The 23,074-nt window shown below is 40.0% G+C and overlaps 1 protein-coding gene across 2 annotated transcripts in view; it reads left to right on the forward strand.

Annotated features, from left to right (window-relative positions):
• The first annotated feature begins 3,414 nt into the window (after window positions 1-3,414).
• Window positions 3,415-23,074, forward strand: part of dcc (DCC netrin 1 receptor) — a 192,328-nt gene continuing 172,668 nt past the window's right edge. For both annotated transcript variants that reach the window (XM_056745762.1, XM_056745763.1), the window contains exon 1: window positions 3,415-3,647. In XM_056745762.1, coding sequence (XP_056601740.1) covers window positions 3,503-3,647 — 145 coding nt within the window. In that variant the 5' untranslated portion in view covers window positions 3,415-3,502. The remainder of the gene's footprint in view (window positions 3,648-23,074) is intronic.

Consider the following 23,074-nt stretch of genomic DNA (forward strand, 5'->3'; position numbering starts at 1 on the left):
TTCCAGACTGTGGGAAATATACCTGTACTAAAGATGATATTAAACAGTTTGAGGATGGCGAGTGTAAGTTTTTGGTCTGCGTGTTTAATCATCTCGTTTAGGATACCGTCGATACCACTTGCTTTTTGGGATTTAAGTTTTGGTATATTTTGTTCTAGCTCAGCGAGTGTAATTGGATAGTCTAAAGGGTTTTGGTAATCTTTAATTGTTGACTCCAGAGTGCATAGTTTGTTGTGTAGGTTAGTTTGTTCATGGTTCTTGGTTATTTTACTAAAGAGGTTTGAGAAGTGCTTTATCCATACGTCTCCGTTCTGAATGGGAAGATCTTCATGGTGGGGTTTGTTAAGTGTGTTCCAATGTTCCCAGAAGCGATTTGTTTCTAGAGATTGTTCAAATGCATTTAACTGGTTTTGTGTATCTTGTTTCTTTTTCTTCCTTAGTGTTTCCTTATATTGTTTAACTTTTTCATGGTAGAGTTGGCGAGTGTTTACATTGTCAGCATCTCTGTGTTTCTGATTTGATAGAATTCTTACTTCTTTTCTAAGGTTTTTACACTCCTTATCAAACCATTTCTCATTTACAGGCTTTTTGTTTGGTTTTGTGTTAGTGGGTTTTAGGTTAGATAGGGTTGCAGATATTGTAAAAATTTGGTCAATCCTGTGTACTGCTAAATTTACACCTTCATTATTGTGTGGAAATGGGGTATCGAGGAATTTATTCAGTAGGTTTTGAATTTTTGGTTCACGAGTTATGCTTTTGTATGTCTCTTCGCAATTTTGTTTCCACCTGAAAGTTTGTTTTAGGGTATGGATGTGAGTTTGTTTTGATGCCTCTGTGTTAGGTTTGGATCTATTGAGGTAGAGAGTGATTTTACTGTGATCTGACAATGGTGATGGTGGGCTGACTGTGAACGCTCTGAGGGAGTTAGGATTCAGATCCGTGATGAAATAGTCTACCGTACTGTTACCTAGTTTAGAACTATAGGTGTACCTACCGTATAAATCTCCTCATAGTCTACCATTGACCATGTACAGACCCAGTGTGCGACAGAGATGAAGAAGTCTTAATCCATTTTTGTTTGTTGTTTTATCGTAGTTTAGTCTTTGTGTGTGTGTAGGTATGGAAAGGGCATCTCCTCCTGGAATGTGTTTGTCTCCCTTGGAGTGAACTGAGTCTGATTCTTTGCCTGTCCTGGCATTTAGGTCTCCGCAGATCAGAACATTGCCCTGTGACTGAAAGTAGTTGATCTCCTCTTCCAGGATCGTGAAACTGTCCTCATTGAAGTAGGGTGACTCTGCTGGAGGGATGTAGGTTGCACACAGGAAGATATTCTTATCTGTTGAAGTGATGGTCTTGTTGATTTCTATCCATGTGTAAAACTGGCCAGTTTTAATCATTTTTATTGAGTGGGCGTATTCGGACTTATACCAGATCAGCATTCCGCCTGAGTCTCTTCCCTGTGTGACGCCAGGCAGGTTGACGGATGGAATGTTGAATTCTCTGTAGTTTGTGGAGCGACCAGTGGGTCCGTCTCCTCTGCTCCATGTCTCCTGTAGGATCAGGATGTCTGAGTTTTTTGTTTCAAAGCTGAAGTCTATGTTTTTGCTTTTCAGTCCAAAAGCAGATGACCTCAGGCCTTTCTCTCTCGCTCCCTCTCTCTCTCTCCCTCTCTTTCTTTCTTTCTTTCTTTCTCTCCCTCTCTCTCTCTCTCTCTCTCTCTCTTTCTCCCTCTCTTTCTTTCTCTCTCTCTCTCTCTCTCTCTCTCTCTCTGTCTTGCTCTCTCTCTCTCTCTCTCTCTCTCACACACACACACATTTTCTCAGTTTCATTATTATGTGTGTTCATTGGTCTTATGTTGTGTTGACACACATGTTTGTTTAAATGTGTCTGGTTGATCTTTAATTGGACTAATTGAAAAGGCACAGTTGAAACAAAACAAACCTACAACACAGTTTCCATTCAACTAAATGTTTCATAATGTGAGATGAGAAGACAGAAGTGACTGATCTAAAACATAATTAACTGACAAACAGCAATTTTACACACATATAAGCAATTTTTACCGGATTAATCATTAATATTTTAGACGTTTAGATTTGAGTCTGATAGAGACCGAAGGGAACGGCATCTGCTTCACATTTATTTTCTGGTTTATTTTTGATGTACAACGGTATTCACAGATTCAGGGTGACGTGTGAGAGGGTAATGGGACCATTTATCAGAAAACTCCAGTGCCGACAACATCCACCCCCCCACACACACGCACACACCCTCACACACACACACACACACAGTGAAGTCATTAGGATGTCTCGAGCTGTTTACCTCTGTGAATCTACTCTACCGTGTGTGTGTGTGTGTGTGTGTGCGTGCGTGTGAGTGTGTGTCTGGGGATGTCTAGGGATGCATTGAGAAACACACACTGGTATAATTGGATGCATGTGGGAGACACTGGGATACAGTGAGTCAATACATGTGAGAAGCTGCAGAATAAACTACAGCATCTTTCAAACACATATACTCATAATACATTTCTGAAGCATTCAGACAAATCCATGAAAACTAAATGTTTTGTTGTTTGTTTTGCTCAGTTGGTGCCACATAGAACACACATTATATATGTATAATCATGTATGATTTTTGTGGGTGTTCTTATCATTTAGTAAATTTATAATTCACATTTGTGAACTATTTTAATGATCATTTTTCATGAGGTAAATATTCTGTCAGACAATATGATGAGTTTAGTTTCAAAATGTGAAAACATCAAAATTCATGTTTTTTTTATTTTGCATTTCAATTAATATCAAAGTGCAGTTGTTTTGTTTTTCATTTAAGCCGCAATAATTAAAAAAATACAGTTAACTAACACAATAACTACATGATAACATTAAAAAAAACATGTTTTTTGGAAAATGTGTAACGTGATCTTAATCGCACACATTTGATTTTTTATAATTCGTCTAGAGGTTTTATTTCGAATAAAAAATCTGTATTTGCGCTATAACATGCTCTCGTCTGTCCTCCTGCACTCTATAAAAAATGTATAAACTAGTTGAAATTGCTCAATTATGTTGATATGAAATGTAAAAAGCATTTTAAACTGAGTGAAAACTACTTGTGATGTAATCTTGTTTTAACCTCCTCCAGGGAGATCGAGTTATATTAACCGGTTTTAAATTCGCGTAATTTCCACCCCGCAGGTCTTTGTATTTACTATAAAACCGTATGAGTTGTATAATTGAAAACCCCGCACACCGGCGCTGTTGTTTCACTCCTCATACACACAAAATCCGGATTTGACTCCGGCTCCTGGTTTTCGTCACATCCCTCAGATCAATGAATCGCGCTGCAGAGCTGAGCAGCGCGAGCGCGGCGTCAGAGTCGCGTGTGTCCGCCGCGCGTCAGGACCGGAGGATGGAGAGTCGCGCAGTTTAACGGCTCCGTCTCACCCGTGGCTTCAGTTACTCTCGCTGCTGATTTTTCTCTTTAACGGGAGCGGATGAATGAAACTGTGCGGATTGATCGATTAATATCAGGATTTGTCAGATTATTGATAATCATGGGCTGCGTCACTGGAGATCTGAAGAGACTTCGTGCGCTCCTCGTGAGCTTCTGTGTTCTCACCTGCGTCTCCACAGCACACGGTAAGACCCTGATTCCCACAGCTACACACATGACTGCGTGTTTGAGAATTTAATGTGGCCCGAAAAAAACGTCAATTTTCTTCAGTTTAGATGTAGTTCTGCTGCAGAAAACCAGGATCCGGACCGGTTTATTTTGTGCTCGCGGAGGAATAAGTCTAATTTACCCTTTACGCTTCAGTCAATTCTCAAATATGTATGAATTGTGTTGTTTTGTTCTCAACTATCATCAGGAGATGAGTGTGTGTTTCGGGTTTAATGTTGCCCAGAGTTGACAGGTTTACTGGGAGTACTGGTTTAGTTGCGCACTGGTTGATGGTGGAAGAGACTCGGTGCGGTTTTACTGTGTGGAGGTTTAACATCAGCAGCTTGTTGAGTCTGACTGTATAAATAATTTTCACTTTCACACGAGACCGTCTCGTGCTAGATTTAACTCGTCATTAAATGTGTAAAATGATTGTCTGTCAGCAGATGCGCAGTGACGCGCGCGTATAATGTACGCGTCGCGTTTGCGCGGAGACAAGCGTCTGCATGTACACTGCGCGTTACGCACAAGATATGAGAAATGTGTTAAGGTGTTTTTTTAGAAGTGTGCTTTTGAAATGGAGTAAATTACGCGATGTTTGCTTTAAAATACCCCAACATATCCTTAGGAAATATTCCATGTTTTTTTTTTACAGTTCTTAAGCACTCGGTGACCTTTTGTGTTCCAATAGTTTTACTATGAATGTCATATTTAAACCACGGTTACTGTAGGCGAGTATGATCATGCTTTATTCGCATGATGTGTTGTTTTAGTGTGATGAGGGTTTGGGTGTTGACCTGAACCACTGCGTCACAGCGCACGCGGCTTTGTGAAACTTCTTTTCTTAATAATGAAGTCCAGCATCAGTTTATTGTTATAAAGCCTGTGGATCCGGCTCTTATATCCCACAGGCCAGCAGAGGCGCACTTCTACATCACAGCACTGTCTGTTTGAGAAAACCCTTTATGCATCAGGTGGTTTGTTTATATTTTCAGGTGTCCAGTTATTTGAAGCGAGCACGTTTAGATTGATAAGTTAAATCATCTGAACATCACATTATTGATTGCGGTGAACCGATGAAATCAATGCACACGATGGCTCAAACTAAAGAGTCTTCACAGCCAGACGGGAGGAGACTGCGCTGTCTGTATTTTGGAGGCAGAAGGTTGCTGTTGTTTTCTCATAAATAATCTTTACGCCGATTGTTCATTTATCAAAACATCTCAATTGGAAACAGATGCGCCGCTATCTCTGTTTTCAGCTCATGAGACACATTGTAGGTTGTTGAAGGTGAATGTTTGCCATATGGATTTTTTAATAAATGTTTCCTCGGCAGTCGGCAGTAACAAATATGGCAGTTTGTTTACTGTAAATTGAAGCGTAGTTCCCTTGAATGTGAAGAATGTTTTTTCTCACAGTAATGTCTTTATTTAGTGTAGTTTAGTGCTTTCAGACTTGTGATGGCTGTAATTTCCAACGGGTCAATTCTCTTGTGAATGGCTCAAGGGAGTCTACAGGTACATTTATTGGGCATGTCTGTTATTATGCTTTGATGATGCTGAATGGTTGGTATAGAAAAATAAATAGATTTTCCGGCTTTTTTGATTTGTGAGGGTGTTTATTCTGTGCATGAACAGATGAACCCATCATCAAAATGAGACGAGGTACATTGTGTTTTTCTGTTCGGCCAGTATTGTGTGTATCATTTTGTGTGTTGGTTCTGGTTTTGGAATATCCAGCGGCTATGATGCCGTGCTGCGAGATGAAATGTGACGGCACATTTAGCTGCCGGTGTGTTTTCAGGTTACACGGGGTTAGGAATAATAAAATGCACAGCATTAAACAGTGTGTCATATCAGCTTGCATCAGCACCAGCGCAACTGCTGCATACAGATGAGCAGTCTCAATCTGCGTCTGCGCACGTCTAAACGCTCTCTCTCTCTCATTCATTCTCTCTTGGTATCTAATTCCACAGTGTTGTTTGCGGATCGATGGCTATAACATTATTCCACACTCCTGAGCTGCTTCAAAAGTTTGTGTGATTTTCACCTTCATCAGTGCTATAGCGTCTCATCTGCAGCCGAGCGTCTCGCTGGCTCATCATCGTCTGCTTCAATAGAATCTCAAACACACGGTTCTGCTTATTTCAGTCCTCATTAGAACAACCCCCAAACAAGTGCACAACGTTCTTCAATAATAATGAGCGTTTAATCGCTTCTATTTATACCAGACCGCTGTGACTTTGACTTTTGAGTATGGATTTGTTCCAAAATAAAGGAAGCTTTTGTTGACGCTGTTTCTACTATTTTAGCCAGCGTGAGTGTGTGTGCGTGTAAAAGTATTGTGTAATAAGCTTGGCTCGTGTATGCTTCACGTGATAAACATTTGTGTGGCGTGCGTTCCGCTGGTTATTCTTTGTTATCCTCAGAAATAATCATAATGGCTATTTTTGCTACCCAATTTAAATACATTAAAGTTTTATAGATGAAGATTTTGGTTCCAAAATGAGAACTCAGTTTCTTTTTTCTTGTTATCATGTTTGTCTTGTGTTTTCTTGTGTTAGTTTGCTGTATTTATTTATTTATAACGGCTTGAATCAAAACAAACCATCTGCAGTTTGATTGAAATAAATTGGAATGCACAATGAAAAAAACAACAGCTCATGTTTCAATCATTAAAAAAAAAATTGTCATTGCTTGCAACTATGTTGTAATTTCAAAAACCATTAATACAACGAATAAAAAATAGGATGATTTAAAAAAAATTCAACAGAGTTTTTTGCATTAGTTTCCAAGTGTGATGTTTTATGTACAAGATTTACAGTGTGAATAAGAGAGATTTCTTCATGGGCTGATGTTAGATCCGAGTCTTTAATCTTAAATTGAAGAATTCCTGCAGTAAAATAATAAGAATCATTTGGTGGAATGTGAGCGTGTGTGAGCGTGCGAGTGATGCAGATGCTGTAAATGCGCCTGTGCGTCAGTAATCTTTATAAGTGCTCATAAATTCAGTCTGTGCTGTACTTCACTAAGAGGTGAAGCACCTGTTCCGCAGCCAGTGCTCATAAATACAAGCTTCTCCCTGTAATGTAATGAGGCAGAATGGCTGATCCAGGGTCAGTGATGCAGCATGGCCTCCATCAACATGATGTCATTTAATGATGCGTTTACGTCCTCTTGTTGTACGTGTTTGTCCTGAGAGGAGAGGACGACACTGCAGCACTTCTCATCATTTTTTCTAAATGTTTATTACAACATGTCATGTGAGTAACGTTTTATTTTTTGGTTATTTCGTATATTTCTCAGGGTAGTTTGTAATTGACCTAAAGTATTAAAACATTAATGAGCAGCGAAAGGGGTCAGAAAGATGAAAGTGTGATGCGCTGGCGATTCTTTGCGTGCTGTAAATACAGTTTGAGGTTTGTAAAGACCCGCTGTAGGGGACGAGTGACCATCATACCGTACAGAACATCACATCTGAAGGCACCGTACGTTCTGCCCTCTTTCTTCATCTGACTTCATTTAGCAAGACCTCTCCGTCGGGCCTGAGGAGCGTGCCGCCTAATCCAGACTGACGCGGAGAGCTTTGTGCGTTTGTTCAGCTTTCTCTGAACTTCTGCGAGTTTGACTCTGGCTGAAGGTTAATTAAAGTGTTATTAGTTTGTGATTCTCTCGCAGTTTGAGGGTTTTATGATGGATTGGACTGGTTATTCTGAGCCAGTGATTTCATCAGTTCTGGAGACTTAAAATATGAATATTACCTCTCTTTGATTTATCTTCATGCTGGCATACAGACAGACAAGATTCTTGGTGATTTAATTTAGTTTTATGGAGGCGTTTCATCTCTTGTAGTATGTTTGTTATGTACATACAGTTTCATTATTGGTTGTCATGTTTCCAGTAATCTGTGTAAATTGCAAGTTTTGATTATTTATGAAAAGTCTAATCTTGATCAGAAAGACACTTTTGTTAAAATGAGTTGAGGAAAAATAGAGATGGACAACCGCCCTTTTATTAATGAATACAAACATCTCTTTAATATAAACAAATAGAGACTTTGTCTGTGCTTTTCTTGGATTTTTTACATTTGAGAGAAATCGGCATATCCAGGTTTTCCGAGTTTCTAAGACACAGCGCCCCCTGCTGTTCAAAAGATGTACTGCGATTCAAACAACATCTCAACCGGCTTGAATCCTCACAAATTATAATCGATTTTCAAACCTGAATCATAACATCCTCACTGAACACACAGCAGATTTGCTCTAGAATACGGTTAAAATAAAGAGAATCTCTCTCTGGCCACATCAGACATAATCAGATTTTAGACAAACGCACAAACTTTACCTCCCACATATCAAACGATCTCTCAGATGTGTTTCCGTTCCTTTTGTTGAAAAGGCATTTACCATCTTCCTCTTGTCCATCCGTTTTACACATGATGTTGTGAAGGGAATAATTTGGATTGAAGGCGGTGTTGTTGTCAGGTGGTGTGCCTCGGTGTGATTGTGTTTCATTTGCCGGTGGTGAGAACTGTGTGACCTCTTTTACTGCAGGAGAAATAGATTCATAATTCAAGACTTAATTAGTGAATTAATCTGATCGAACAGCGGAACAGACATCATCGTCATAATCACACACCAAACAGATAGAAAGAAAGAAAAACAATATTCATGAAAATTACTGTAATAATAGTACACACACACTCACAATGTAATTCTAACAAGAGAATCTGATGGTGTACATGTGATCATTGCTAAATAACTGCTGATATTTTATGTTATTATTCAGATTCTTATGACAATTAGAATCAGGCTGACTGATTTTATCAGGCTAGGGGCTTTGGATAAAAGTGTCTGCAAAAAGCATAAATGACGTAATGATCTTACCATGATGCTGGAGTTGCTTCTGGTTGCTGGTATGTTGCATGTGGTTGCTAGGGTTTTAAGACTGTTTCTGGTTGCTAGGATGTTGCGAGGGGTTGCTAGGGTTACACTACTGTTTCTGGTTGCTAGGATGTTGCGAGTGGTTGCTAGGGTTTTACAATTTCTGGTTGGTAGGATGTTGTGAGTGGTTTCTTGATTTTTACGACTGTTTGTGGTTGCTGGTATGTTGTGAGTGGTTGCTATGGTTATACTACTGTTTGTGGTTGCTAGGATGTTGCGAGTGGTTGCTAGGGTTATACTACTGTTTCTGGTTGCTAGAATGTTGCCATAAGTTGCTAGGGTTTTACAACTGTTTCTGGTTGCTAGGATGTTGTAAGTGGTTGCTAGGGTTATACTACTGTTTCTGGTTGCTAGGATGTTTTTTGTGATTGCGAGGGATTTACGACTGTTTCTGGTTTCTAGGATGTTGTGACTGGTTGCTAAAGTTTTACGACTGTTTCTGGTTTCTTAGAATGTTGCCAGTGGTTGCTAGGGTTTTACAACTGTTTCTAGTTGCTAGGATGTTACGAGTGGTTGCTAGGGTTTTACGACTGTTTCTGGTTGCTAGAATGTTGCCAGTGGTTGCTAGGGTTTTACAACTGTTTCTGGTTGCTAGGATGTTGTGAGTGGTTGCTATGGTTATACTACTGTTTCTGGTTGCAAGGATGTTGTAAGTGGTTGCTAGGGTTTTACGACTGTTTCGGGTTGCTAGAATGTTGCCAGTGGTTGCTAGGGTTTAACGAGTGTTTCTGGTTGCTAGAATGTTGTAAGTGGTTGCTAGGGTTATACTACTGTTTCTGGTTGCTAGGATGTTGCGAGTGGTTGCTAGGGTTTTACGACTGTTTGTGGTTGCTGGTATGTTGTGAATGGTTGCTAGGGTTTTACGACTGTTTCTGGTTGCTTGGATGTTGTAAGTGGTTGCTAGGGTTATACTACTGTTTCTGGTTGCTAGAATGTTGCCATAAGTTGCTAGGGTTTTACAACTGTTTCTGGTTGCTAGGATGTTGTAAGTGGTTGCTAGGGTTATACTACTGTTTCTGGTTGCTAGGATGTTTTTTGTGATTGCGAGGGATTTACGACTGTTTCTGGTTTCTAGGATGTTGTGACTGGTTGCTAAAGTTTTACGACTGTTTCTGGTTACTTAGAATGTTGCCAGTGGTTGCTAGGGTTTTACAACTGTTTCTAGTTGCTAGGATGTTACGAGTGGTTGCTAGGGTTTTACGACTGTTTCTGGTTGCTAGAATGTTGCCAGTGGTTGCTAGGGTTTTACAACTGTTTCTGGTTGCTAGGATGTTGTGAGTGGTTGCTATGGTTATACTACTGTTTCTGGTTGCAAGGATGTTGTAAGTGGTTGCTAGGGTTTTACGACTGTTTCGGGTTGCTAGAATGTTGCCAGTGGTTGCTAGGGTTTAACGAGTGTTTCTGGTTGCTAGAATGTTGTAAGTGGTTGCTAGGGTTATACTACTGTTTCTGGTTGCTAGGATGTTGCGAGTGGTTGCTAGGGTTTTACGTCTGTTTGTGGTTGCTGGTATGTTGTGAATGGTTGCTAGGGTTTTACGACTGTTTCTGGTTGCTTGGATGTTGCCAGTGGTTGCTAGGGTTATACTACTGTTTCAGGGTGGCTAGGATGTTGCGAGTGGTTGCTAGGGTTTTTACGACTGTTTGTGGTTGCTGGTATGTTGTGAGTGGTTTCTAGGGTTTTACGACTGTTTCTGGTTGCTTGGATGTTGTAAGTGGTTGCTAGGGTTATACTACTGTTTCTGGTTGCTAGGATGTTCCCAGTGGTTGCTAGGGTTATACTACTGTTTCTGGTTGCTAGGATGTTCCCAGTGGTTGCTAGGGTTTTACGACTGTTTCTGGTTGCTAGGATGTTCCCAGTGGTTGCTAGGGTTTTACGACTGTTTCTGGTTGCTAGGATGTTGTAAGTGGTTGCTAGGGTTATACTACTGTTTCTGGTTGCTAGGATGTTACCAGTGGTTGCTAGGGTTTTACGACTGTTTCTGGTTGCTAGGATGTTCCCAGTGGTTGCTAGGGTTTTACGACTGTTTCCGGTTGCTAGGATGTTGTAAGTGGCTGCTAGGGTTAGACTACTGTTTCTGGTTGCTAGGGAATTGCGAGTGGTTGCTAGAATTTAACAACTGTTTCTGGTTGTTACTATGTTCTGGGGGATTGTTATCTCATTGCTTTGCAGTTCCGTGGGTACTCTGAGTGGTTGTTAGGATGCTTTAAATGGTTGCTAAGGTGCCCAGCTGCACTCCAGTTGTCTAGCAGTAGTGATGGTTGACTTGGTGAGTATTAACTTGTTAATCCGGAAGTGTCTTTGTGAGACATGAATAATTGGAGTCTCTTCAGATAGAAAAGGTAATAGAGCTCTTGCTACGTGAGGTCACATCCATACTTGAGAATGAGTGACAGAGGAAGATATTTGAGGGTTTTGCTATAAAATTATATTTTTACTGGACACTTATTGTAGTCATGTAGTCAGGTGATGGCACACGGGCACACTTGACAGCATGATAATCTCAGTTTGCGTGTGTGCATTAAGATTCAGGGCTGTGTCAACCTTTAAAGCGGATGATCTTATTGTCTTGTCTGTATTTAGTATTGGTTTAGTACTACTATTGCATTTGGAGATATTTGGTAGTATTCGTATAATTATAGGTGTAGTGGTTCGGTTGCGATTCCTGTGCTGGCGAGTAACAAAAAGAACAGAAATTTGTTTGTGTGGAGAGATGCATCTGTTAGGAGCCGTCGCATTGAAATGTAAGGTTTCACTTGTTTGTCATTCTGAGAGCGTGTCGGTCTGCACAATCGCAGCGAATGCCAGGAAAACAAAAACAGATGGATTCCTGCAGACGCATACGGCCGTTGTTGCCATACATACACTGGCAACACAAACACACACATAGATGAACACACACAACAGCAGTGTGATGTCCTGCTCTTGAGCTGTGTGGTATGATTGCTGTTATAGTGTCTGATTTTACTTTTGTACTCAGAAAACAGTCAGATGCACCAGTTCAACCAGCAGCTTTCCAGTCACATCTGCTTTGATAAACAGAGATAAATGCTCGTCTGGTTGGACGTAAACTGAATTGAAGTGTTCTGTCAACAGATAGAAACAGTACTGTGATGACGTTCATTATTTGGAAGTTGCTAATAAATGCAGCAAACTGCTGCAGCATGACGATAAGACGGTAAAGAATTAAACATCATTACAATAAATTCATGAATATTCAATCAAGATTATTTCATGCGTTTAAATGAGCCATGAAAAACTTAATTTACAGAATTTTTCTGTTGGAACATTTTATGGATGTGTTGACGTGGATGAGAAATCTTTATTTATATAAAAAAAGCAGCTGAACATGAAACATATTGACTATAAGCCCATCATTAAAGTTATACAAGTTAAAACACAAAAAATGAACACACACAGAATACATACAAAACACCACACGCAATGACCACAAAATACTGTACACACACACGCACTTCTCTGAGGGAAGCACACATTTAAGATCAAAGAGAAAAACACATCAAATATTATACTGACTATAATCCCAGTCTTAAGGGTCAATATTTTGAAATTGTGATTTTGACATCAACTGAAAGCTGAAGAAATAAGCTTTCTATTGATATATGGTTTGTCAGGTGGACACTATCTGGTGGAACAACAACTGTTTACAAAGCTGGAATCTGAGGGTGCAAAAAAGCAAAATATTGAGAAAACTGCCTTTGAAGTTATTCATCTGAGCCACTTTATCAGGCAATTCACTCATAAAAAGAAGGTTTTTATACATTTATTGTAGGAAATTTATATTTATAATATCTTTATGGAACATGATCTTTACTTAAAGAGCAGGTTTTTGTAAGTGTCCTAATGTTGTATTAGAGTCCCCAACAACATGTTCAAATGGATCAAAGATAAAAATCGGTGCTATTTAATTTAAATATGCATTAATTATCTATCCATTTCTCAACGATCCCTAAACGATTTCTCCGAAGCTGTTCAAATTTTCCACTTCTCTAAGCTCCTCCCTATCGCGTGTCAAGTGTGCTACGATTGGCCAACTGGCACATTTAGTTGTGATTGGTCTTTCTTCATACAGTGCGTGTCAGAAACGAAACGTCCATTACCACAGTTCTTATCTCAGGAAGGTTTTTCTAAACAAATACGCTGTAAGTGTATAAAAACGTCATCAGTATTACTGTATCACAATTACTCCATCTATCTTCATAAACCGTTCAGACTATTGTTTTCTATTGATCTTTATTCGTCATAGCTGTGATGCATTATTCCAAAGATAATGCACACACCTTTACATAATAAAATTATATAGTGCTGCAGTCCATTTAAAATAATGACAAGCAAACCATTTTGTTTGAAGGGGATGGTGACCATGCGTAAACTTTGCACAGTGGACAAAACAAAATGTGAGACATGTTAGCAAAGTGCTACCGTGACTGAATGATAAAGGGATACAGTTTGTAACAAACTACGACACGTAGGACGACAACAGTCTACCGCCACATTATTAGGTAAGAGTTGGATTATTAAAACTGTAACACTGTTATACATTGTTTACCTGGAAACCTACAGCTGTACTACATATACAACACGGATTAGCACAATTACTTTATATTGTAAGCACATAATTCAACATGTACACATGACATATTTATCATACTACTTATACTATACTATACTCAAGCAGCTGCCAAATGCCACATGAACTCGCCAAAATTTAAGAAATAAATCGTCAGTAAAATGAGGAGCACATAACACAAGGTTTGAATTGTACTGCAGTGTTATCATGGAAAAAATAAAATTGAACCACTGATCCTTACACATCTTCATCCTTTGGCAGCGAAAACAAAGTACATTTGAGTTCAAGGCACAAAACACAGCGTCTCCTCGACATGTTGTATACACAATACTACCTGAAGTTCTATGTCAGAGTGGTTCCTGTTTCGCGGGAAGCTGGGATTGTGCTGATGCGATACACTGTGACGTACCGAAGTTAATCTCAAAAGATTCGAAAGCCTAACGATTTGTTTGGGCGGTTCGGAGTCGACTCCTTACTTTGGAAGCCAATATCTTAATTTATCCTGAACTTCTTGGATTAATAACTTTGCAGATCGTTAAAATTTAAGGAACGCTACAATACACACTGCAATGTCAATAATTTGATTGGATTCATGAAACCTGCTCTTTAACATCCTAATGATATTTGGCTAAAAGAAAAATTGGTAATTTTTACCCCTACAATGTAGTTTTGGCGATTACTAAAAATGTTCCTGTGCTACATAAGAATGGTTCTGTTGTCGTTGGCGAGGAACCCAAAACTCCAGCGGAGATAAAAAACCTTGAGAGAACTCCGGCCCAACCAGGAGAACCCCCTCCAGAGTGCTTGCACAACTAGTGTAAATATAAAGAGAAATAATATTGGAAAAAGGCAGATAATAGTTTTAATATTATCATTAATAATCTAATAGCAGTTGAATTTTTTTTAGTGTGGACTTGATGGGTCGCCGCTTCCCTCTCTCAGCTCCATCATCTCAGCTCTTGTCGGGTCGCCGATTCCCTTTCTCAGCTCTACCATCTCAGCTCTTGTCGGTTCGCCGATTCCCTCTCTCAGCTCTACCATCTCAGCTCTTGTCGGTTCGCCGATTCCCTCTCTCAGCTCTACCATCTCAGCTCTTGTCGGGTCGCCGATTCCCTCTCTCGGCTCTACCATGTCAGCTCTTGTCGGGTCGCCGATTCCCTCTCTCGGCTCTACCCCCAGCAGATTTAAAGTGTATGTGGTTTTCTGTGTGTGACCAGAGAATGTGCGCTTGAAAAAAAAATGGTTTAACATAAATGACTCCTCTGGTTATGACTCAAGTGGATGAATAATGTACTGTAAGTGTGAAACGTCTCTTGAGTGTTGTGTATTCTGGATTGGGTTACAGAACATGAGTCTGCCTACGCTAGCCCACGGTTTACCATATTCAGCTCATTTTATTGAATTTTGTTTGCAAATTGATGTTGAAAGCACAGCGCGGCTCTAATGATGTTGAGCTGTGAGGGAATGTGTTCTGCTTTACAGCGTTTATACTAATATCTGTGATTCGACAACACGCTCAATACTCATAAAACAACATCATTTACATTACAACATTTTACATTAGCTACACATCACGCACAGAGAGAGAGAGACTGAATGAGAAACAGACAGACAGACAGACAGAAAGAGCGAAGGGTAGATATGTGGCAGTGAGAGGAGAATGTTAAAGAGCGCTGGTCTGCATACAGCAGCAGAGTCACAGCGCTGAAAGAAAAGAGGAGTTGATGATATCTCACCCTGAAAAGAGCCGCCTGTTCAAAGGGTCACTGCTCATTTCCATAACAATTCAACCCATCTGTCCACTCTTGGCCCACCATCTCTGTCTCTCTATTTCTCTTTCTCTCTCTCTCCCTCTCTGTCTCTCTCTCTCTGTGTTTTATTGTCTTGAGTGTGTATGACTGTAGTGTGTGTATGAGTGTTAATCATCATGAATGTGTATGAGTGTGTGTGTCATATTGTTAAGAGTTTGTGTGTGTGTTAATTATCATGAATATGTATGTCTGTGTGTGTGTGTGTGTGTGTGTGTGTGTGTATCATATTGTTATGAGTGTCTGTAATTGTAATGCTTTCCTGTAGCTCAGTGGTAAGAGCAAGGTTGTGGGTTCGATCCCAGGGGATTGCCATGTAAAATGTATGTGTGTGTGTGTATGTCATATTGTTATAAGTGTGTGTAATAGGAATCATGAGTGTGTGTGTCATAGTGTTATGTGTGTGTGTTTTCATTAATTATTATGAATCTGTATGACTGTGTGTGTGAGTGTCATATTATTATGTGTGTTTGTGTGTGTGTGTGTGTGTGTGTGTGTGTGTGTGTGTGTGTGTGTGTCATATTAGTATGAGTGTTTGTGTGGTGTGTCTGTGTGTGTCATATTGTTAGGAGTGTATGTAATCGTAATATGTTTGTGTTCTTTCTATCATGAGTGTGTGTGTGTGTGTGTGTGTAAATTGTTATGAATGTGTATGGCTGTGTGTGTGTCATATTATTATGAGTGTTTGTGTGTGTGTGTGTCATATTATTATGAGTGTTTGTGTGTGTGTCATATTGTTATGAGTGTGTGTAATTGTAATGTGTTGTGTTTTTTCTATCATGTGTGTGTGTGTTTCATATTGTTATGCGTGTGTGTGTGTGTGTGTTTCTGTGTGTCATATTGTTATGTGTGTGTGTGTTAATAATAAAAAAGCAAGTGAAACACTCTTGTTTATCACTGATATCAAATAAAATAAATGAAGTCTCAGTTTGTCACTGCCTTGAGCCACGATATGTGGTTTCTTCAATGAATTTCTATGAAGAACAAGCTTAACACATCTTTTCTTATCCCAGGAGTAAGTGTTTGTTCTTTTAACAAGAGCTTGTGTTTATTACCATAAAGGTTTAATAGAAATTAAGTTTAATGTGATAAACAGTGTGTTGAGCTGTTTCCTTATAATGGATTTCTAAGGGGAAGAAATGCTTAATGTGGTTTCATGGATGATGTATGCCTTTATACCTTTAATAGGGACTTTTAACAGAAGCTATTGTGTTTATGACAAGGGTTGAGAGTATTCTGAGCTCACCTGTTCGTTGTTTATGTACGTTAAACCTAGTTGAGCGTATTAAAAAAGTTGCCCAGCTCAGCTCCTCCCGATCGCACATTCTCAGTAAATACTCACATGTTCTTTCATGAACATCAGCTTTAGCTGCACAATAAAAACACTTTGTGGTTTCATGGTTGATCCATTTGAACATCTACGCAAAACGTAGGCATTGCCCATCCAAAATCACTTTCTGCCTTCTATCTGCACTTCTCGCAGTGCCGTGACGTCATGTGCAAACAACCATCCGGAATTTTTCACATTACATTTCTTGCAGTAATTGATTTAACCACCAGGTAGCAACTGTGTCCTGGGAGCATCGTATTGCAACATGTCATAATACGCATGCTATGCAAGCTTATATTGTGTGTTCGACTGTAGACATACGTTCTCGTACACATAAAAAAAGAAGTATACCACAGGATTAATTGTGTTTGTGTTCTTTCTATCACGATTGTGTATGATTGTGATGTGTGTGGGCGTGTGCGTGTTTAATTGTGATCTGAGATCTTATTCTGAGTTGTGTGTTGGTGTGCTGCAGTCTGTAATGTTGTTCTTTGTGTTAAGGTCTTTTCACATACAGTCCGAACATTTCGTATGTGTTATTTCGTATCTCGTGTTTCTGGTTTGTACGGTGTCTCTGAATGGTCAAAACTTCTCTCAAAATGCTTGATACGGATGCGAAAACCGCAGAAAATTGAACCCAGTCCAAATTTTTTTATGACGCACGAAAATATTGGAGGCTGTGATTGACAAGACGTGAGGTCGTAATTATTTTTTTTACGTGCTGAAATTTCTGACTCAATGTGCAATGACCTTAAGTCTTAAAGGGACAGTTCACCCTGAATCATTTCCTTGTGTCATTTCAATACTGTGTGATTTTCACAATGTGTATTTTTCTGCTGGAGTTTCCAGAGGATTTTAAGGTCCAGCGAGGACAAAACCACATAAACGATCATAAAAGACGTGCGTATGAATGTGTTGTAATGAAAGACTCATTTCCGTTCATGCAGGTTTTCTGGAACAGTTGCTCATCTCCGTCTGATTCAGATGTGATGTGGTGCAGTAGGTTAATTTACCTCGGCAAGAGCTTCATACTGTCAGATTCAGTCACGCCTGGTTTATAGAAACGGCATATCTCTGACCGAGCGGAGGACAATTTAAACATTGACAAAATATAATATCATTTGCTAAATCAGGTAACGGGGCGGAACGCTCGGTGAAATCGAATTGAAATGCATCATGTTTTTTGGCTTTTGAAATTGTCTCAGTCCGTCCATCCAATCAAAAAGCGACAAAAACATACAGAGATGAAACGAAATGAACAGTGAACATGCACAGAAGAGGTGAATTAATGAATTCAAGAAAAACGAATAAATAAAAGAAGCCCCAATAGCCCCCCGCTCTCTCCTTATTGCCCTTTTCTAATTGCACCTGGTGCACCAACCTGAGACCCGACGGGGTGAACAGCCGGCCGGCGGAGAGTCTCTCAACGGGACGTTCGGCGTTCTTCATTGATTCACTCTTTGGCCTCCATCTCTCTTTATTTGAGCTGTAATTTGCTCGTGGTAATTGGCCCGCCACATTCTGTCAACACAGAGGGGTGTGTGATGTCGCTGTGAGGGGTCATTAGAGAGCCGCGCTCATGTCGCTACACGCTGTGACCCTGTGATTCCCATGAGCCCCTGCGTCTTTATGCAGGAACAGAAGGAGGACTTCACGGCAGGTTAAAGATAAAAGAGGAGAGAACATACGGGCTGGCGTCACACTTAACGGCTTTTGTGTCGCTCCGAGATGATGAGTCGGTAAAGTGAGCCCAGACACAATGTTTAGGTGATGTCGTTGTTGGCGGAAAATAAAGTGCTGAAGTAATGAACACATTATAGACGTGTGTTTATGAGACCTCAAACACTCCACAGTAGAGTGAGAGAGTGAGTGAGAGAGTGAGTGAGAGAGAGTGAGCGAGAGAGAGAGAGATTGTGTGAGAGAGAGAGAGAGAGAGAGATAGAGAAAGAGAGAGATAGAGAAAGAGATAGAGAGAGATTGTGTGAGAGAGAGAGATTGTGTGAGAGAGAGAGAGAGAGAGTGAGTGAGAGAGAGATAGAGAAAGAGAGAGAGAGAGAGAGAGAGAGATTGTGAGAGAGTGAGCGAGAGAGAGAGAGAGAGAGAAAGAGAGAGATAGAGAAAGAGATAGAGAGAGATAGAGAGATTGTGTGTGAGAGAGAGAGAGAGAGAGAGAGAGAGAGAGATTGTGAGAGAGAGAGAGAGAGAGTGTGAGTGAGAGAGAGAGAGAAAGAGAGAGAGTGAGAGAGAGTGAGCGAGAGAGAGAGAGAGAGAGAGAGAGAGATAGAGAAAGAGAGAGAGAGATAAAGAGAGAGAGAGAGAGAGAGAGAGAGAGAGAAAGAGAGAGAGAGAGAGATAGAGAAAAAGAGAGAGAGAGAGTCAGAGAGAGAGAGAGAGAGAGAGAGAGAGAGTGAGTGAGCGAGAGAGAGAGATTGTGAGAGAGTGAGAGAGAGAGAGAGAGAGAGAGAGAGAGAGAGAGAGATTGTGTGAGAGAGAGAGAGAGAGAGAGAGAGAGAGAGATAGAGAAAGAGAAAGAGAGAGAGAGAGAGAGAGAGAGAGAAAGAGAGAAAGAGAGAGAGAGATAAAGAGAGAGAGAGAGAGAGAGAGAGAGAGATTGTGATAGAGTGAGAGAAAGTTTGTGAGAGAGTGAGCGAGAGAGAGAGAGAGAGAGAGAGAGAGAGAGATTGTGAGAGAGAGAGAGAGAGAGAGAGAGAGAGAGAGATTGTGAGAGAGAGAGAGAGAGAGAGAGAGATTGTGAGAGAGAGAGAGAGAGAGAGAGAGAGGGAGATAAAGAGAGAGAGAGAGAGAGAGAGAGAGATTGTGATAGAGTGAGAGAAAGTTTGCGAGAGAGAGAGAGAGAGATTGTGAGAGAGTGAGCGAGAGAGAGAGATTGTGAGAGAGAGCGAGACAGCTGTGAATAGACATCTGCTCCTGTCTTTTATTTCATCTGCTCTTCTGTCCTCCTTCCCTTTCATTGAACCTCCTGCTATAGTGTCACGCCTGTTCGTGTGTGTGTGTGTGTGTCGGGCTCCTGATGGAGTCTGGGCTTTAATAACTCGCAGCACATGCGGCCGCATGCTGATGGCGTTTGTGTGCGTGTGTTTGCTTGTTTGATTTGGCTTCTGCTGCTCAAGATGCGAGATGCACTTGACCGCAGATGCAGGATGAGCAAACAGCATCTTCTCCATCACGACAGACAGAGAGGATTTAGAGCTGTCTTTAGCTCTGTCTGTCTCTGGTGTTGATGCCAGAATGACCATCTGCAGTCTCTCAGAAACACATCATCTGCAGCGCTCCTCTGTGTTCCTCTTCATGAGTTTAATGAAGCTGTGGTCAGAGCTGCTATCACTGAGGAAATCTCTTTAAATTCTCGTGAACAGAAAGTTGAGGTCGTTTTTACTTCCATATTTCGACACATTTCCAGGCATAATGGAAATTGGAATGAGAATAATAGTGGCCGTGGCTTTCGTCTTTCCCTGCGATTTGATTGGATGTATGAAAACAATGGATGCATTTTGAAATGGATCTGTCAGCAGGCTGACAGTTAAAGGGGAGGAGTTAAAGGATGCTCCGCCCAAGCCATCAAACATACGTCATTTAAGATTGTTCGTAACTACAGGACGAAAGTGGATTTTCAGATTTAAGCTAAAGATTATGAGGGCATTTACAATAAACGCTGCAAAATTTCATGTTAAAATAAGAATTGTCATTTTTTTATTTCACTGGGACTTTAATATCGCACATGATTCTCCCGACCAAGACATTCTGAAAGTGAACATTAGATCCCATTATAAACTCTGAGACCAAAATTCTAAGATCATCTTATTTTACTGCTTCATTGTCATGAGATGACTTTGTGTATTTCTCTTTTTGACATATTTAGGCACATGACATTTGAGCAAAAAAAAATGTATATTTGAATGTCTTGAAGGAAGCACAAGTGCAGTATTATTCAGTATTTGTAGATTATTAATAGTGGTGTATTTTAATAGTTTTTTTCTGCTTGTTTGTAGGAGGTTTCGTTCAGCACACAGTTGACTTTCACATGGAATCGTATTTGTTGTAGAATTATTCCCAGCATGCACCTCAATGTTTTAAATGTCTTTAAATTCTCTGCTACATGAAAGAGTGAATCAGTCACATGCATTACGGCGTTAAATGAGTCAGGGTATGAGCTGCTGGGTTGTGTGTGTGTGTGGGGGGTCGAGGTGTGGGTCAGTGTGTGTTAAAGCACAAGAGGTTATTGGAAATGTCATCTTTTTTATCAGAGAATCGTGGGGTTTTATGGTCTGAGCTTAAGTCCTTCCTGTGCCTCTCGCAAAAATTCATTTCAGAGACTTTAACCTGAACAATACTTTAATGAATCAGAGGCGAGCCGGACGGATTTACCGGGTCAGACACCTCACACACACACACACACACACACACACACACACACACACACGTGACAGCATTAAAGCTGTGGGTATGAGCTGCGGGGTGACTGATCCACAGTTCAGGATCAACCCTGTAAGTTTTCCATTGCCTGCAGTCCTAAATCCTGCTTTTAAAGAGCACTGTTAACACACACAGACTTAACACATAGAGCTGCACATAAGACATTATGATTCAGAGACACACAGACACATGAGCTGCTGATGCACTGAACTATTGTATAGTCTATATTGTTATCTGTTCATAACCACCTGTACATTAATGTTCACAGTATATATCCTTCTGTCTATATTGTTCATAGTACATACCGACTGTCATATTTTCATAGTACATGCCCATTGTATAGTATTTTCCTAATATTGTATTCTGTATTTATTCACACTGTATATCCTGCACTTGCTAATTGCACTTCTGATTAGACCTAAACTACATTTCGTTACACTGTACTTGTATATGTGTAATGACAATAAAGTTGAATCTAATCTAATCCAGATCTGATTCTTCAGACACAGACAATCTTCAGATACTCACATAATGGAGGCCATGTGATTGTAACATGCGCTGTGTGTGTGTGTGTGTGTGTGTGTGTGATGTGTGTGTGACAGGTTTATATAGTGTGTGTAATGTTCAGGTCTTTATATGAACGTGGTCCAGCTCTCTGGTTCATGAGTTCACGAGCTGTTGAGCTGTGTTTATGGATGAAGCTCCATGAGTCTGTCCTTCCAGTTAACTATCAGTGTGTATTCTGCTCACAGTGAGTGTGTTGACGTCGCTCTTTAACTCATAAATTGATCAGTGAATGAAAGATGTCACTTTGGACAGCGGTTGGTAACTGAAGACTTTAGAGGTTCTGACATGAAATCAAATCCATCCCATCATGGCAAAGGCTGAAACAAATGAGTGAAATCTTCCAGATGGGACAGAGATGTGTATCCAGCCCTATAGCTCGGATGTTTGTCCTCATTTTGTGATGCTTCGCCTGCTTTTTTCCATCATCATTATGATTGAAGTGAAGCGCTGTCAAACATAATTTCATTTTTGTCTTTCTTTTTCAGGTCAAGTCCGATTTATTTACTGTATATGGGGCTTTTCACATTGATTAAAAGCAGACAGACTCAAAAAAAACTCCACAGTCTAAGTATGAGATCTGCATACTTAAGTGTTCTTTTAATGGAATGGCCTACTGACTTGATCACTTTTTTTATCAAAATTTCCTGTGTGGAAGTCAAATAAAAGAATAGCACCTTTCCCTTTATTAATTCATACAGCATACTCATAAAGCGCTTACAAACATACTGTACATGTGTTTTGTCTGTATGCCATGAAGTATTTAGTTAGAGTTTATCAAGTGTGATTGGGCGGGGTTTAAGAAATGGGGGTGTGTCCAATGAGAGCCAAATGGGCAGATCTGAAACTTCCATCATCATGAGAGAATATGTGAATGGCAGGGACGGATTATGACTTCATAGGGCCCCAGGGCCAGTTACCTACAAGGGCCCCACCACAATTTTTTTGTTCCTGCGCTACGCTAAAAATAATCTCTACAGGGTTTATAGAAGTCTAATATAAGCTGCACTGCGAAAAATCAACAATGGAGCGAATTAAGCCTCATGAAACGCACGTCTTTAATTAACTGTCAAATATATACGTATTTAATGCATCACACAAATAAACAAAGGATTTGTCACCCTAAAATGCCCCCGTGACACATGTCTATAAACATCAAATCATAAAGCAAAAGATTCAGAAAATGCTATTTAAATGTGCTGTTATTTCATTCAAAGTTATGTTTTTTTTAAGATTTATTTTTGCCGTTTTTTTGTCTTTATTTATAGTATAGTAACAATGAGAGGACAGGAAATGAAGTGGGTGAGAGGGGGGTTGGATTGGGAATGGACCTAGAGCAAGACTCGAACTCAGGTCACCCGGAGCGCAACACAGCCATATGTCGGAGCACTAACCACAAGAATATTACATTAAGATTTATCTCTGTAGTACTTTGTTAAAATGGCCATTATTGTTGTTTTAACTAAATGCTTCACATAATAGTGCATAAATGAGGCTATGGGATGTGAAATCAATCAAATCTGATTCTTTCAGTTTTAGTTACTCACTGTAATAAAACCTTGGTAATTAAAAAAATATATCAAAAGTGATGTTTTTTGTTTGTTGATACAGAAATACTGGCGTGTATGTTACATCAAGTAAAAATTTTTTTTTTTGCCCAGCGCATTTAGCTCGCTAGAAGCTAACGCAGCTTGAGTTATGGAAAGAGGGGGCGTGTCTAACTCAGATGCAGGTTCAC

This window comes from Triplophysa dalaica, chromosome 4, assembly GCF_015846415.1.
Source record: "Triplophysa dalaica isolate WHDGS20190420 chromosome 4, ASM1584641v1, whole genome shotgun sequence".
Taxonomy (NCBI): domain Eukaryota; kingdom Metazoa; phylum Chordata; class Actinopteri; order Cypriniformes; family Nemacheilidae; genus Triplophysa; species Triplophysa dalaica.